Source organism: Bactrocera oleae, chromosome 4 (assembly GCF_042242935.1).
Source record: "Bactrocera oleae isolate idBacOlea1 chromosome 4, idBacOlea1, whole genome shotgun sequence".
NCBI lineage: Eukaryota > Metazoa > Arthropoda > Insecta > Diptera > Tephritidae > Bactrocera > Bactrocera oleae.
This window is the reverse complement of record NC_091538.1, coordinates 1,083,751-1,101,228: the sequence shown is the minus strand read 5'-3', so window position 1 is coordinate 1,101,228 and position 17,478 is coordinate 1,083,751. Positions and strand designations below refer to the sequence as shown.

The 17,478-nt window shown below is 39.0% G+C and overlaps 1 protein-coding gene across 4 annotated transcripts in view; it reads right to left on the bottom strand.

Moving 5' to 3' along the window:
- LRP1 (LDL receptor protein 1) overlaps positions 1–17,478 on the bottom strand; it is a 69,357-nt gene that overhangs the window by 14,007 nt on the left and 37,872 nt on the right. For all 4 annotated transcript variants that reach the window (XM_036374501.2, XM_070109024.1, XM_014236487.3 and 1 more), the window contains 14 exons: positions 4,152–4,265; positions 3,786–3,911; positions 3,596–3,715; positions 3,258–3,503; positions 2,948–3,199; positions 2,725–2,884; positions 2,443–2,659; positions 2,153–2,336; positions 1,682–2,018; positions 1,414–1,611; positions 1,149–1,337; positions 875–1,072; positions 249–811; positions 62–185 (listed from right to left, as the gene is read on the bottom strand). In XM_036374501.2, the coding sequence (XP_036230394.2) occupies positions 62–185; positions 249–811; positions 875–1,072; positions 1,149–1,337; positions 1,414–1,611; positions 1,682–2,018; positions 2,153–2,336; positions 2,443–2,659; positions 2,725–2,884; positions 2,948–3,199; positions 3,258–3,503; positions 3,596–3,715; positions 3,786–3,911; positions 4,152–4,265 (3,028 nt within the window). The remainder of the gene's footprint in view (positions 1–61; positions 186–248; positions 812–874; positions 1,073–1,148; positions 1,338–1,413; positions 1,612–1,681; positions 2,019–2,152; positions 2,337–2,442; positions 2,660–2,724; positions 2,885–2,947; positions 3,200–3,257; positions 3,504–3,595; positions 3,716–3,785; positions 3,912–4,151; positions 4,266–17,478) is intronic.

Here is a 17,478-nt window from a genome sequence, read left to right as displayed (position 1 = left end):
AATGTTTACAACATTTAGAAGCAGCCATAAGATATAGCAGTATAGTAGTTGAAAACCTTACCCACACTGATCTATGCCGTCACAAACGTCGGAAAATGGTCGGCACTTGCCATTTTTACAATCGAATTCAGGACACTTTTCTTCTATATCAAACTCCGTCATCTCATCCGAAGAGTCATCCGGACCTATTTTATGAAGCACACGCTCATCAAACAAAATACTTATCAGATTAAACTCAATATACTCACCACAATCTGCCACGCCGTCGTTCACCCACGACAATTGGATGCACTTTCCGCTTTTTGCGCACGTGAATTCATTGTTATTGCATGTGTGTGTCTCACAATTCTGTTGATCGGTTCCGTCTTTACAGTACACAATGGAACTGCATAGCAGCGCGCGTTGATAGCAGCGATTATTGCAGACAAAATGCAAATTCAAATCACATTTATTGATATTGCACGGTCCATTCGATATGCTGCTCTCATCACTGCCATCATTGCAATCGTCAAATCCATCGCACACGTCCTTCGTATTTACACATTGCTTCGATTTATGGCATTGAAAGCCCGAAGTACAGTTTTCCGACGGCTCACTTAACATTACTTGTGGAATGCACTGCAGACCGTTGGCGTTGAGCGTGAAATTATCCGGGCAACGGCAGACGGGACCTTGTGGAGTGTTCAAACAAATACCCGGGCATTTCGATGTGGCACATGCGTTCACAGCAACCGGGGCTGGCTGGCTTTCGGCATCGTAAACCTTAAGAAGTGTGATATCGCCACGTTCCAAAAGATGTACACCCATTTGACTGTATGGAGTTTGAAATGTTTATACTTCTGCATAAGTTCCTTTTTTATATTTTCATATTTACCTGCTCTTTGAGGCTGTTTTTACAGTGTGAGAGTTCACGGTGAATCGGTGTATAGTTCCTTTCTTCTTATCTGCCCAAAAAACAACGCCGTTATGGAACGCCACCGATATCGGTTCATATTCGGCGTCTTTAAAGAGTAAAGTGCGCTGCGATCCATCCACATTCATTCGTTCTATGCTATTCGTTTTCACATCACACCTGATTTTAAGTTCGAAAACCGAATTAGTTACATAAATACACACGTATAAGATGTTGGTAAAACATACAAACATACCAATATATTTTTTTGCCTCGACGATCGATGCTCAAGCTGAGTGGCCACGACATCGGCATATCCTTCACACTCTCAGCCAGCACCTTTTTGTGCGTACCATCGAGCCACGCGCTATAGATTTTCCCCTTCGCATCGCCTCTCCAAGAGGTAAAATACAGCATACCCTCAGCGGGATGAAGCACCAATGAGCTAATTAGGCAAAATATTAAAATATAATTCGTTATAAGTATGTTAGTAGCAGTAGGTATGCAATGTGTCCACTCACATGGGCATTTCCGCTAGGGGCAGTGTAAAAATGTTGCTCATATTTTTTGTAGGCGCCACGCGCAATGACTTCCCCTCACCCCAGTACATGTGCTGCGCGATCCAATCGTAGGCCAAGATCGAGGAGCTGTCGCTGCCATTGGCCAGGACTGTCCGTCTCCCGCTTACAATGGAGTGGCTGTATAGCGCATAACTAGAGCTGCAAGCGATGCAAGCGATTTAGTTATTTTCTGTGGTCCGCGCCGCAAAAGGGGCTCAAAAATACTTACGCTTTCATCACAACGAAATATATCAATTTATCATGCACATTTATGTCGATACTCAGCGGCCTGGTAATATTATATAGCGGCACAATGGCGTCGGTGTGCTCGTCTCGTTTCAGCAACTGTTGCACCTCTAGCACATTCAACGAGACACCGGTAATGCTGGACAAACGTTCCTTGGCGTAAAGTAGAAATTTGTTATTGTTAAGCTGTACGCAGTCGGTGCGGTTGCGTAATTTATAGCCGGCGGTACACTGGCATAGAGCGGTGGCGAAATTCTTCGTCCACAACGGCACACAAATTTGACTGCAATCGCCGTTGTTATCACGACATTGATGCGCCACTGGGAAGAAAAACGACAAACGAAGTTTAGAAGTGAAATCAAACCAAATTGAACTACTCTACTCTACTCTACTACTTGAAAAGTTCGGTATTTTGAACTGTTTTGAAAAATGTTTGCTTAACGTTTTAATTTACCTTCAGGCTGCTTTTGGCGATGGAAAACACGAAAATCATACGGCCTCTCTGCGTCCTTCACGATTTCCTCAGCTTTTAGCGTGAATTTGTTGATTTTCACAATAACTGTATCAACCCAAGGCGCTATGTAGACGGTGTTCTCAAACACTTCCACAGCATGCAGCGATTTCAGAACCACGTGAGTCTGCACAATTGAAAAGTGAATCAATTAGACAATTTAGCTTCTTTATTGCTTTTAATTTTTATTGCTCTTATAAAAGAGCAAACTTGATGTTCAAATCGACACTTACGTCTGCGGTCTTCTTCATGGCCCAACGGTTACGGCCTTCGTAATCGACACGCTCTATAAAATCCTTATAGATGTCTATCCAATAAATGTGTTCATTGGGTAAATCCAACGTCATGCGACTGGGGTAATAAATCTGTGTGGAAACCAATATGGTGCGATTGCGCCCGTCGAGGGTGACGCGAGACAAACTGGGACCCCATTCGGTAAAAAAGAGGAAACTGTACGGCGAGAAAGATATATACATATATGGACATATAGTGAAACTCCACACAATGGTGCCTACCCTTTGGTGGGATCCAAAACCAATGACGAGGGATTCAATACATCCTCCAGCAGTAAGTTGCAGTATTGCATCGAATTCGTGCACATAAACACGACGCTCCGCTCATTGTTGAGAAAATACCAGTTACCCGATATCCAGTCCAACAGCAACTTATCGATGGCTGCATATAAGTAAAATGTTAATATAAGCGTAGGTTGATGAGAGCCATGCAAATGGTACTTACAATGCATGCTGCCGACCATTTCCGGCAACGGCATTAGCCAATTGGCATTCAAATCGTCGATGCGATGACAGCGCATGCTCACCGTCGTCCAAGCGCTGGAGTACATGGCACATACCGTACGATTGCGATGCCATATCTCAATGGCGGATACCTCACCGGACACAAAATGATCCTGCAGCTCCCCGTTGCTGTCGACCCTCCGCATATCAGTTTGCGTGAAAAATACCAGCGAAGCGTTTTCACTGGGCGGCACTGTGGAGAAGAGGTTGCGCGAATTAAAGACCGAAAATTGTTGTTTTTGTTTTATTACCATTTATTGCCAGGCAGCGATTCTTTTGTCTCGAATAGCCCGACACACAGCTGCACTCAAACGACCCGGGCGTATTGCGACACAGCTGGTCGCAGGTGCCCTCCACGCCGCACTCGTCGAAATCCGCGCACTGGGTGCCATTGACAGCCACCTGACCCGGCGGACAATAGCAAGTGGGACCGTCGCGCGAAGTTAACTTGCAATTGAAGGAACAATTGAGGTTAGCACATTCTGTATCCTGTTTATCTGGAATGGTGAGAGAGCGAGAGCGCAGCTGCTGGTTATTTACGCCATATTTTTGTTTTAACTTTCGTTTATTACATTATTCGCCAACTTACCACACTTCAGTTCGTCACTGTCGCAATCCCAGGTGCCGTCGCAAAAGCGCGATATCTCCAGACATACACCGTTGTTGCACTCGCTCTGGTATGGAAGGCATTTCTGTTCATCGCTGTGACCTATTTTTCATTAAAATATTAAGTAATTAAATATTTTGGTATACTTTGGTCAAATATTAGTGATACTCACAATTTGTCTCATCGGATGTATCGAATTCGCCACAGTCGTATTCGCTGTCACACACCCAATTGTTGGGTATGCATTTGCGGGAACGGGTGCATTGAAATTGGCCCTCATTGCATTTGGAGGCATTTACTGCAATTTTTAGAACAAATGAGATTAAAATTTTGTAAGTATTTAACAAGCGAATACTTCAGCAATTTCAGCTTCGAAAAAAAGACTCATAAATAAAAACTGCTGTAATATAGCTTAAAGGCTTTGGCGTAATATTTAGACCCGCCTTTACACTCCCACGCCACAAAATGACAACACTTGCGATCTTCCAAAACACATACAAAAATCCCTCATGAGCTTTATGAATATCCAAGCACTCACCACATTCACTCGGTTCATCAGAGCCGTCCGCACAATCCGGCTTAGAGTCGCATTTCCAGCGCATGGGGATGCAACCGCCATCAGTGCAAGTAAAGTAGGTGGATGGGCAGGTGCCTACAAAATAAAAAACAAACGCAAAAATAATTCAGTGTATTTAATGAAAAAAAATAAATTTATACATAAAATAGCAGAGAAATTAAACTAGTGTAAAGAAAAAATTGTAAAAAAATAGGAGGATGCTTTACAAATAAATTGAAAAAATTCCAAATTCTATCAAAAAGCATATACAATAGTACTCACACAATAATATAATTTTTCACTAACTATATATGTACATACATACATTTTTTTAATTTTAAATTCACCCACATATATTCCCGCATAAACATATGTATGCATGTGTGTACGTGTTCAGCGAAAGCAATCAAGTCTATTTTGGCGCGTGTTTAAGAGCAGCTGTGAGTTGATTGGAGCGCATACACTTGGCGTTACCTACATACATACACTCGATGTTGAGTACAACAAAAAATCCGTACGGGTGGCAATAAAAATTTCGTGCAAACTCATAAATTAATATGGCCCAAGCGGGTATTGAAACTGCCATCATTGTTGTTGTTGTCAACACTTTTTAAAGCGATTATTTCATCGCTTGCCATATACGAACACACACACACCGCATATTTAGCTATTAGCACATTGTTTTGTTGTCTGCGATAAATTCGGCGGCAAGTGTGTCCGTCCGTTTGAATGCGCGGTAGCCAAATTGCTAACAAATTACTAGATATTGTTAGGCGCACGCGGACCACAACAACTACAGCGACGGTGACAACGGTTGCCGGTATTGTTGTTGCTCTGCTACATGCTTACATTCGAACACATGCATACACATACACACATACACACACTGAATACAATAAATATGTGTGTAGTATTTAATTAATGTTGCCGGTATGGTCAATGACATAGAGCCATCGACAACGAAGCGCAGCGAGTGAACGTTCTGCCGCATTTGCCGCCAAATGTGGGAATGCTTTGTTCGCTTGCTTCGGCTGCTTCTCGCCGAGTGTGAAGTGGAGCTGAAACTGCGCATCGATAGCGGTGGCGGTGGCGGCGGCGACTTTTATTGCAGACATAATGGGCATTGTTTTTATTGTTTTTTTTTGTACCCAATATAAAAGCAGAGACGCGCACACATACACAAACAGAGACAAGCAGTGCTTGGTTCGCTGACTTTGCGCGAATGATGGGAATTTAATAATTATCCCCATTCATTCATGTGGAAACGAATCAATAATCATAATTAATGAGCGCAAGCGATTGAAGGCGATTTGTTGGGGAGCGAGTGCCGCGGCGCTTCGAAAGCTCAATGCTCCAACTACAAGCTGAATGCGAATGTGCATGAAATGCGCATAAATTTGATACGGCAGCGCTGATGCTAATGAAAGAAGGCCATTGTGGCAAAACGAAAACAAAAACAACACTAACAACAGCAACAGACACACCAGCAAACTAGATCAGACCGCGTTGACTGATTATTGTGTAGTTAATGTTGTTGTTGTTATGCAGCGAACACAAACTGAATGAACAAATAATGAATGAATATGAATTGCATTGACGAAAAATTAAATAGCATAAAGTAAACGGAACATAACAACCTTAAATAATAAATAAATAGAAAAACGAGAAGCTTATTGAGGCTGCGGTGACTTGACGATTTGAAAAGGGGAGCACGCATTTCGAACACATATAAACGATTCATAGTTGCTAATAAAAGCCGCTGATCCTTACATTTATGAGTTGAAACTTAAAGATGAATACAAACTGGGGAAATGGACTATATGTGGAATATACTTTAGAAATACCCAATCCCATCTTCGTGCTGAAAGACTTGCCTTTTCAAACATTTGAATGGAAACAAATAACTGGAGCGCTAAGCTAAATTCGGTTGGTATGTTTAGAGAGTTTTGAAGTCAGTAAATAAGAAGAAGGGTTTGCAGTAATTTAAACATTTAGCACAGAAGTATCAGGTGCACATGACGTATGAGTAACTTTTCGCGCTGATTATATTTTCAAATTCCATATGACTTAAGCAAATGCGATTTCTAATTATACAATACTTAAGGCAAGAATTTTTTCATAATCAGACCTATTCGACGGAGATGCAATTGCTTCTCCGCTTTCCCATGGGCTAACAGTAAAATAAGTGACAGAATATTTACCTTACTATATTACAATGTTTTCTGTATACAGTGCGTAGCGCACCAATGCTATACTGTCGATATCTCACATGTACTTTCAGTCGTAAGCGTTATAACACACTTCAAATGAATAAAATCACAGGTGCTGTATGAACAAAACTAAGTAATTTTTATGTGTATACACGCTACTTATTATTATCATAGGCATACATACTCACCATCATCCAAATACGTACATATACATACATATGTATGTATACTTACTTCTGTTGCAATATATGCTGGCTTTGTATTTGCTTATTGTGAATATTGCTTTTGTTGTTGTTCGCATGTAGCACATTTCATTTTGTGTACGGTAGTAAATTTTGATTTTATTGCGAGAATGCTCAAAAGTAATTTTTCGACTGCTGTTAGTGCATGGTATAAATAATATTCGCACACGCGCGGTTATAAAAATACACACACACACACTGACGCATACGTACATATGTACATATGCATAAGCTTAAGAGTGTACCGGTATATATTTTAATATACATGTGTACCTATGTATACGTGTGTGTTTGTGCAGGAAACAGCACTACGTTACACTCCGGCATTCTCTCAACCCAATCGTCAGCTTGCGCCCTTTCACCTCTTCGCCCGCCCAGTTATAACTGGAAATTATGTATTATGCAATAGCATCATAAATTTATATTTTTACGAGCGCACATGTTAGCGGAATAAGGTCTTTTGTTTTGTGCTTTGTTTGTATTTTCTTCGTTTCGATTACATTCTTACATTTATTTCATTTTTATGGGAGTTAATTTTTGCTTTTGCTCCTTATTGATATATATGCACAGACTTAGGCACCCACATACGATACATACGAGCATGTAGAGCACTGCTGTTTGAAAAATTCCGATATTTTAAGCAATTTGCATTTTGAAAATCCAATTAGTTGTAAAAAGTAGTAAAATTTTTAAGTTTAAAGAAGTAACAAATGAATGCTCCTTGAGCTCGCAAACAACATTAAGCCATACATTTTTGCTTTCATTTGTTATTTGCCCCACTGTGGTAAATTGAATGGAACACAAACCAACTTTAAGGCGGGAAGTGAACATAAGAACTATTTTAAAAGCTGCAAAATACTTGAGTAAACTCTTATATTTCCAAAAAAAAGTATACATTCTCTACCAATAAACACCTTAAAATTCAAAAGCAGCAGCAAAGTTTCCAAAACAGAAATCTTGAAAAGCAAAACATAACAATGGAAAACACAAAAAAAACTTCGACTCTCTGCTCACCAAAATTGTTTGCGCAATGAGAACAAAAGCTGGCAGCACTTTGTGTAGCGCCAAGCAACCGGCGTCAAGAAACTTTTGGAAACACCACGAAAAATACATAAAAATTAAGAAATTAAATCAAAAGAATTAAAAAAAGTTGCACCAGCTCGTAATTTGTGGCGATTAAGAGGAATACATTTAATACATCAAAGAAAAATGCCTCATGTACTGATTATTTGCCAGAGAAAAGGGTTAAAAAAGCGATCAGCACTAAGATATTTGTATGACCCCGAATTTCGGTTGTCGTTATGACGTTATATAATATATAAAGTAAAGTAAAACCTCATTTCGACTGTGAAACTTGAAGTTAATTGATTTTTCAGAAGGGCAGCCGTCGCCACGGCCTCTCAACCTGAATATTTCACGTAAATTCACGTGAGCATATATAAATATTACCAAATACTTCGCTAAGCAATGGTAAGACCTACGAGAACTTCTGATGTGAGCCTTGGTGCTACAAATTGCCAAAAATGGAGAGTCGTAAAAGTATTAAATGTTTAAAACCTTTTTGTTGTTTTTCGTACTGAGATCCAGATCTTTGGTAGAGATACTTTGCACTCTTACTTCAGTGGCCGGCAAAAATAGGTTATTCAAATATTCATACTCACTATCTTCATAGCCTCAATCGAAAAATATGTGCTTTAAATTTAATGACGTTTGCACACACAAAATTAGCTCAGGCCAAGTAAACGCAACATTGTCTGCGTAAAGACATCATAATTTTCGACAAAGTAAAAACAGCCACAGGCAAAGGACCACCGTTACCCGCTTCTATGTTCACCTGCCCACCACTGACCGCTTTCGTAGTCACCTTAATGCAGGCTGCGGTTCTGCGGTTCTGTGTTGTTGGTTGGTGAGTGAATCTGTGTTTTGTCCTCACTAACCGAGGTTGCTAAAAGTTTTGAAAATTCGTTATGGACATACAGGTTCGGCTGCTTTTGACATTTTTAAGATTCACATTCGTTTGCTATGCATGTGTGTATGCATTTATTTATATGTTTATGAGCCAGAGGTCAATATGGAAAATTACCATGCTAAAATTAAGTGTGAAAATGTTCTAGTATATACCCTGCTCAGGTTATAAATAATAATAAAATTATTTTAAAAAAATATTTTTAAAAAAATTAAAAGCGATCATTGACCTCATAAAATGTAAACAAAGATTACCCCTTTAATCTCGGCAATATGTAAACAAAAAGGTCATTGAGCTCAAACGTAAACAAAACTGACTGACCCCTTAAAATGTAAACAAAGGTTGTTGTCTTGGCTAAATTTAAAAATAGGTTGTGGACTTGGCTAAATGTAAACAAAGGGTCATTGAACCCATAAAATGTAAACAAAGGGTTCATTGACCTCGGAAAAATGTAAACAAACAGGTCATTGTCCTCATAATGTAAACAAAGGAGTCATTGACCGCGTAAAATGTAAACAAAAGGGTCACTGAACCGAAATGTAAACAAAGGTTGTTGTCTTGGCTAAATTAAAAAATAGGTTGTAGACTTGGCTAAATGTAAACAAAGGGTCATTGAACTCATAAAATGTAAACAAAGGGTTCATTGACCTCGGAAAAAGGTAAACAAACAGGTCATTGTCCTCATAATGTAAACAACGGAGTCATTGACCGCGTAAAATGTAAACAAAAGGGTCACTGAACCCAAATGTAAACAAAGGTTGTTGTCTTGGCTAAATTTAAAAATAGGTTGTGGACTTGGCTAAATGTAAACAAAGGGTCATTGAACTCATAAAATGTAAACAAAGGGTTCATTGACCTCGGAAAAAGGTAAACAAACAGGTCATTGTCCTCATAATGTAAACAAAGGAGTCATTGACCGCATAAGATGTAAACAAAAGGGTCACTGAACCCAAATGTAAACAAAGGTTGTTGTCTTGGCTAAATTTAAAAATAGGTTGTGGACTTGGCTAAAAGTAAACAAAGGGTCATTGAACCCATAAAATGTAAACAAAGGGTTCATTGACCTCGAAAAAATGTAAACAAACAGGTCATTGTCCTCATAATGTAAACAAAGGAGTCATTGACCGCGTAAAATGTAAACAAAAGGGTCACTGAACCCAAATGTAAACAAAGGTTGTTGTCTTGGCTAAATTTAAAAATAGGTTGTGGACTTGGCTAAATGTAAACAAAGGGCCATTGAACTCATAAAATGTAAACAAAGGGTTCATTGACCTCGGAAAAAGGTAAACAGACAGGTCATTGTCCTCATATTGTAAACAAAGGAGTCATTGACCGCATAAAATGTAAACAAAAGGGTCACTGAACCCAAATGTAAACAAAGGTTGTTATCTTGGCTAAATTTAAAAATAGGTTGTGGACTTGGCTAAATGTAAACAAAGGGTCATTGAACTCATAAAATAAAAACAAAGGGTTCATTGATCTCGGAAAAAGGTAAACAGACAGGTCATTGTCCTCATAATGTAAACAAAGGAGTCATTGACCGCATAAAATGTAAACAAAAGGGTCACTGAACCCAAATGTAAACAAAGGTAGTTGTCTTGGCTAAATTTCAAAATAGGTTGTGGACTTGGCTAAATGTAAACAAAGGGTCATTGAACTCATAAAATGTAAACAAAGGGTTCATTGACCTCGGAAAAAGGTAAACAAACAGGTCTTTGTCCTCGTAATGTAAACAAAGGAGTCATTGATCGCGTAAAATGTAAACAAAAGGGTCACTGAACCCAAATGTAAACAAAGGTTGTTGTCTTGGCTAAATTTAAAAATAGGTTGTGGACTTGGCTAAATGTAAACAAAGGGCCATTGAACTCATAAAATGTAAACAAAGAGTTCATTGACCTCGGAAAAAGGTAAACAAACAGGTCTTTGTCCTCGTAATGTAAACAAAGGAGTCATTGATCGCGTAAAATGTAAACAAAAGGGTCACTGAACCCAAATGTAAACAAAGGTTGTTGTCTTGGCTAAATTAAAAAAATAGGTTGTGAACTTGGCTAAATGTAAACAAAGGGTCATTGAACTCATAAAATGTAAACAAAGGGTTCATTGACCTCGGAAAAAGGTAAACAAACAGGTCATTGTCCTCATAATGTAAACAACGGAGTCATTGACAGCGTAAAATGTAAACAAAAGGGTCACTGAACCCAAATGTAAACAAAGGTTGTTGTCTTGGCTAAATTTAAAAATAGGTTGTGGACTTGGCTAAATGTAAACAAAGGGTCATTGAACTCATAAAATGTAAACAAAGGGTTCATTGACCTCGGAAAAAGGTAAACAAACAGGTCATTGTCCTCATAATGTAAACAACGGAGTCATTGACCGCGTAAAATGTAAACAAAAGGGTCACTGAACCCAAATGTAAACAAAGGTTTTGGACTTGGCTAAACATAAACAAAAGGTTCATTGACCTCATAAAATGTAAACAAAGGGGTTAATGACCTGGAAAAACGTAAACAATAAGGTCATTGACCTCGTAATGTAAACAAAAGGGTCACTGACCCGAAATGTAAACAAAGGTTGCTGACTTGGCTAAACGTAAACAAAGGTTATGAACTTGGCTAAATATAAACAAAAGGTTCATTGACCTCATAATGTAAACAAAGAGGGCATTATCCTTTTGGAATGTAAACATAAGGGTCACTGACACCAAATGTAAACACTAATTGCAACGTCCTTTTTTTAAGAAACTGTTCATTGCTCGGAACCGCCGATATCGGACCACTATAATATGCAGCTGCCATACAAAGTAATACAAAATTAAGTTCTTGTATGTACTTTTTTATTTGACAAGATAAAAAAATTCCAAAACACATAAAACCCCACAGCCACTGTTGTTAGAAGCCTGCCTCTTTTAACAAATCAGGATTATTTCGAATTATTGTCCAAAGCAGACTTACAAATGATATTCACGCGATCTTAATACACCATTCACGTTACATTTATCACAACAACCCCAAAAGCATGCTACCAAAGTGCTTCAACTTTAATTCTTATCGACTTCAGCTTGTCGAGCGCTGGCTTCCTATAACTACGCACTAAACATAAACACACAGCTACATATATAAAACACACACGCTCGTGAACAAGCATAACGCTTCGCCACTCACACCTAGTTGATCGTGACTAAACAAACACCGAAATAAAAGCTCGTACGCCACACGCCACTTCTACTAGGCAAAGTTATTTATTTCCATTCCACTTCGACAAGCGAAAATTACACACACATACTCACATATTCGAACCGAAACACAAACAAAGCGGCAAGAGCGCAAACACACACATTCTATATCCTTTGAGTAGAGTAAATGGGTTTCTATGTAGTAGATACATGTGTGTATACACACGTGCCTTGCTTGCTTTAGAATTTATTGAGGTAGTCCTTGCGGCCATCAAGCAAACTGCAACGTAACCGTACGTAGCTCAGCATGCCATCCCTCCCCGCCCACGCCTATCCCCAGAACAAACGAAATGCCGCTAGTTGCTTTTGTTCGCCCTTTTTGGCAGTTCATTCGCATGGCGCTTCAGCCATTCATTCATTCGGTCGCTCTGCCACTGTCGCCTTTGTTAGTTTGCTCTTTCAATTCCATTTGAATGGCGCTGCGAGTACCATCGCGGCTTCAACATTTGTTTTCCATTTCCGCTTGCCCTTTTTGATTACTGCTTTTTAATGCTTATTTTGGATCTGCCTCGGTTACTTGGCACTTCAGCTGGCTGTTCGCGTTTGACTGCAACAACTATAATAAGAACATAACTGTGGATGGGCTGCCATTTTGGCCAACATGCTCTCACAGCGCAGCATTCACCGCGAAAACTTCAAGGACATTAAATAATGATGAGAGAATATCGCTGCATAGAGCAATACGAGTTTAAGTTCGTTAGGGAAGCAGTTACAGAGTGAACTAAAACTATATAGTACTCACAGTTAAGTAATATTATATTTTGTGGCCCTGTTACACAAGGGCCCATTCAATAGCTTTTATTTTTATTGACTACTCCGTACCAGTGTGTGAGTTTGTCATTTAAAAACCTATCGGCAAATGACAATATCCGAAAATGCAGTATCACTACATAACATTAGTTAATGGTCTGTTCCAGAATGAATCACCCTATACTTTTTGTATCCATACCTATACATACAGAAATGAACATAGAGCAATTAGATGGTGAAGGATTAAAATTGTGTTGCCACTGAACTTAGAAGGTGAAGCAGAATTGAAAGGTTACCAAACGAACAAAAAAGAAACGCCACTCAAGGATTTTTATAGAACTGTGGTGGGAATGAAAACCAAAAAATGAACATCTCGTATGATACAAGCGAAAAACTAAAAGTTTTAACAGCACATAAGAAGAATTAAGTTCACATAGTCCTTAGTAAGTATACAGACTTGGTTAATGCCTCCATAAATGTGTTTAACAGTTTCAAAACTCAAGGAAACGTTGTGATATTGAAATTAAATCGAGCTTTCATATGAGAAATCGTAGAAAGTTGATCTAAAATATATCTTCAAAATTGTTCAGAAAAGCTCTATAATAAAGCTCAATTTTGTACAATGTAAGTTGCGTACTCGCACCTGCAGATGAGGTCATGACCCTGTTATACCTTCAATTATGCTTGTGCTAATGTACATATTTGGTAACAATTTTTCTATCCAACTATGGTTGTTGTTGTTGATTTTGTGGCAATGTCAATGAGAGCACGTCTACATTAGCAGAGTTGCCGCATTTCTGTTTACTTTCTGCTGGCATTTCGAATTCATTTGCTGCGCAGTGTTCGGTTAATGGTTTATCTTTGCCGCTTGAAATTTGCTAGCTTTTCAGAATGTCCTTTATATAAGTCGCCCTATGAATGCAAACCTGTACGATCATACACACATGTGCATATATATTTACTCGAAGCACAAATATCACTTTAAATGCCACACATATGCATGTATGTGTATGTGTGCGTCAATTGGCAAGTGCTTGTGTACTCAACTTCCGGTTTGGGTGTTTCGATTGCAGTTCCATTTCATTGCATTGCCTCACAATTCAAACAAATTTATACACATTTTTGAAGTTTCATATTTGCTCTTGATAGCCGGGCAAGGGAATAGATGCGGTTTTCACTTTGCTTTTGGTTTGTTTAAATTTACTTTCGGCTAAGTGTATGTGCCTGCGTGCGTGTGTGTGTGTGGTTGAAAGTTTGATTTGGCTAACAGCAGCGAGTTCGTTTACCTTAGACATACTATTTACATTCCCGAGTCAATTGCTGCAACAAACAGGTGGTGCAACAAGCAACCATGAGAAATATTGTGTGTTAAATGTTTCCAGTTCAAGTTTCAACTTTATCAGGCAGACAGTTAGTCAGTCGTTCACTGTGTCGTTTAGTTGTTTCACTTGTAGATTTTTCCATCGTTTTCTGTTTACACGAAGTGAAGGGCAAGTGCCAATATGATAGGACTGCTGCTATATGTTAGCAAATAAAACTGAAGTTTTTAATTGACTTTTGCCATGCGATGTAGGCACATTCTAAAAGTAAGTTCGAATGGTGACAACATAACGGTAAATGTATTCAACAACATGAACCGGAACGAATCATCGCTTATAATTGACTTGACGGAGTTACATGGTCCTCATAGCGCCAATTTTCCACTGAAACAGCTTTCAGATACATGTGGACTGACTGCACAAAAATCAACTTTTCCAAAACACCAATTGCCGCTATCGATTATATGATACAGTTTAACATTGTAGCTGACATTTGCTGAATTTTTTCTAAGACTTTACATTCACTTCTACTCTAATGATTCTGTTCCTAAGATACTGAAAATGTCAGCGTCTTAGATTTTCGCTGCTTTTTTTCATCTGTCCGGAAGCATGAGAAACAACCGTTCTAAATAAAAAAAATTATCGCAAGTTTGTGAACGACTACAATTCCTGAAGTTCTATATTTACCTTGGTTTAGTTTTTATACCAATACCTTCTGGTCCAGCGAATAAGGCCATAATGGTCGTTGCACAGTATACCGGTTTCGTTTATTTAAAATCACTTTCGTAGTTCTCTTTCGGAAGGAACGAGGCCTCCAAAAAGACAAGCACAATGTAATAGTTAAAGTTATAACCATAATGGTAGGGCAAACATTTTCAGCCTCCTCGTTCTCATTACGTTACAAAGCATCGCAATTTTTATACGGAAACATGACACATGACATGAGGGACTGTCGATCTAACATAACAGTGGCAGCATTGTATTAAGGAGCAAGGCACTCTGTGTGCATGTTCTTACCATGAACATTAGATTGCTCTTAGTAGGATAAGAATCAAATAGGAAAACAGAATATTAATCGAGGACTTGTATATCTTCAAACAAACATTCCGTATTACGATATTCGAGGATAAGTAAACTAATTGAAGATACACTGTGCGACCGTGCTTTAAAAAGTCGTAAAACTACAAGGATAAACAGAATGACATGAGTTTGACTTACACACTTCCGCTCTGACACCTGCACATCGACACAAACATGTCAAGTAACTCTGAAAGTTAGTGCTTAGTGAAATGGCAACAACGAGGATATTTCTCGGAGCTCTGGGTACGTGTGCTTGGATTGCAGTGAGTGTTTGCGTGACAACGTTAGCGGTAAAACGGCGGGATGAACGTGGTGCAAACTTCATAATAACCGAATGAAAATTGTCAAACTGACAGCATGACTGGCTCGTAGGCGAAGAAGCACGACGCGCAAGGGTTCTCAACACCGCGCATAGTTAGCATAGAGCATTGGAGTTGAGGCAAACAACACACAGACACAGATGTTCATTTTATTATTTATTTATATAAGCATGGAAGGCGTGAAACTTTAACTCTGGGACAGACGATGGCAGCAGTAAACACACAGCGACGGATATTACAAGGAAGCCTCGATTGGCTATGAAGCAAAACGTGCCAACGGCGGCCGCTCTCGGGTTGCAATCAAACGGAAAGGGGGCAGCAAGTTGGCGAAATAAAGCGTTAACTGCCGACTGATTTTCAGGATAAAGCTTTCTGCATAGAAAAATGAATTTATAGATACAAATAAGATTTCTATTTATGTGTCCGAATTTAAGCGATTTTAATAATATATCATATAACGCTGCACAAGCCAAAGGAAGTGTCATGTCTCCCTCCAATGATGGACGCTGGTGGGCGTGCGCACAATGACGTGTCACCAGCGTGTCAAGCGTAAGGCACCGTCCGCGGAAATATATACATGTGCATATAAGCGTATATAGCAAGTGATAACTGTTGTTGTTGCAGCTATCCGTAAAATGCGAGTCCTGAACATTTACACACACACTGACAAGTGTCATTATTTATTTAGTTTACAATCGCATGAGTGTGGGTGATTGTGCGGAAGCGTTCGCATTGTGCTTGACTACTTTCGTCTGATCCTGCAGCGCCTGTCACGTGCGTCCACACGTTGCGGCGTTGTGGCGATGCATGTGAGTGCTGCGGTCGGCACAACACTTGTGGCATGCTTGAATGCTTGGCTTGCTGCTGCTGCCGCTGTGCAAACACTAGATGGTGCAAACATAACGGTACTGGAATGCGAGCGCAGCGCAGCTGTTGGGGCGCATAAGTTGATGACAAACACTTATAGCGATTAAGTGAATTCTTACAAGTTGGCGCGCATGAAAGTGAGATTACATAACGGAAAGTACAACAAATATACTTAAATAAATGCATTCTAACGCTAGGAACTCAGAGTGCTTTTACACTTTACACAAGATAAATGCACTTTGAAGAACGAACTAAAATGTATCGGTGACCAGCATATCATCAACTTTTGTAGAGTTGGAGCTCTATTAAGATAGAGAACGGCTGTGATTCTATTTTTGCTGCTTAGAAACATTTGTGGTTTAATTTATTTCAAGTTTTTCAATTCCCGCGGCATTCAATTTATTCGACCGAATTGCTTGTATCTTGGCGACAGTCAGCTGAAGAATCTAGAAATTTTCTAGATTTAGAAACTTAAAACAAATTTTAGAAAGAAGTACTAAAAACGACACAAGCTACGGGGGAAAGGAACTATATATTTCAGTCTTCCAGTAACCAAATCTACAAGCGTGGTAAAAAGGTAAACTAAATCGAAAATTGAACAAACATACAAATAATTTTAAGACAGTGCTCTAATTCATCGGAATAAGTTATTTTCTGATATAACAACAACGCTAAGCTTAACGCTGACAACATTTTAGAGACAGGTACAAAAAACCCAAATTGCTGGTATTAAGCATATTAAAGTCAAAAATATATAAATATAAATTTCAAAGTTTTTGTGTGTGCTCTGTCATTATACAGTTTGCCATATTACAATAAATAAATATTAGGGATGTGCCCAACTGTATAATAGCACATATTATATATGAAGTAATATATGCATACGAGTATGTAGAAAAGCACTTCCGGGCAAATACTTGAAGGCAAGTATGTATAAATGAAGGTGAGCGCATAACAAAGCTTTTTACTGAACAAATTTTGTCAACTCACACACACATACACGCCAACTGTAAATACCTTGTACATACAAGCGTACACGCACACAAGCAGCTTTCAAAGCATACAGTATGCAGCAGCTCGTATGTGCTTTTCATTCGTATCGTTAGTAGCAAATAATATTGGTATTATTATCCTTACAGCATGTGCACACACTTACAACCGCCATTTGATAGTACTTATTTATATAGAAATATTTGCGAAGTGTGCTTATTTTAGTGCTGCCAATAAAAGCAGAAACAAAACTGTCCACAAACACAAACACAAATAGAGCCGTGCCCTGCAGAGAAGCCCGCAACACATCTGCAGTTCAGATATTATACCAGC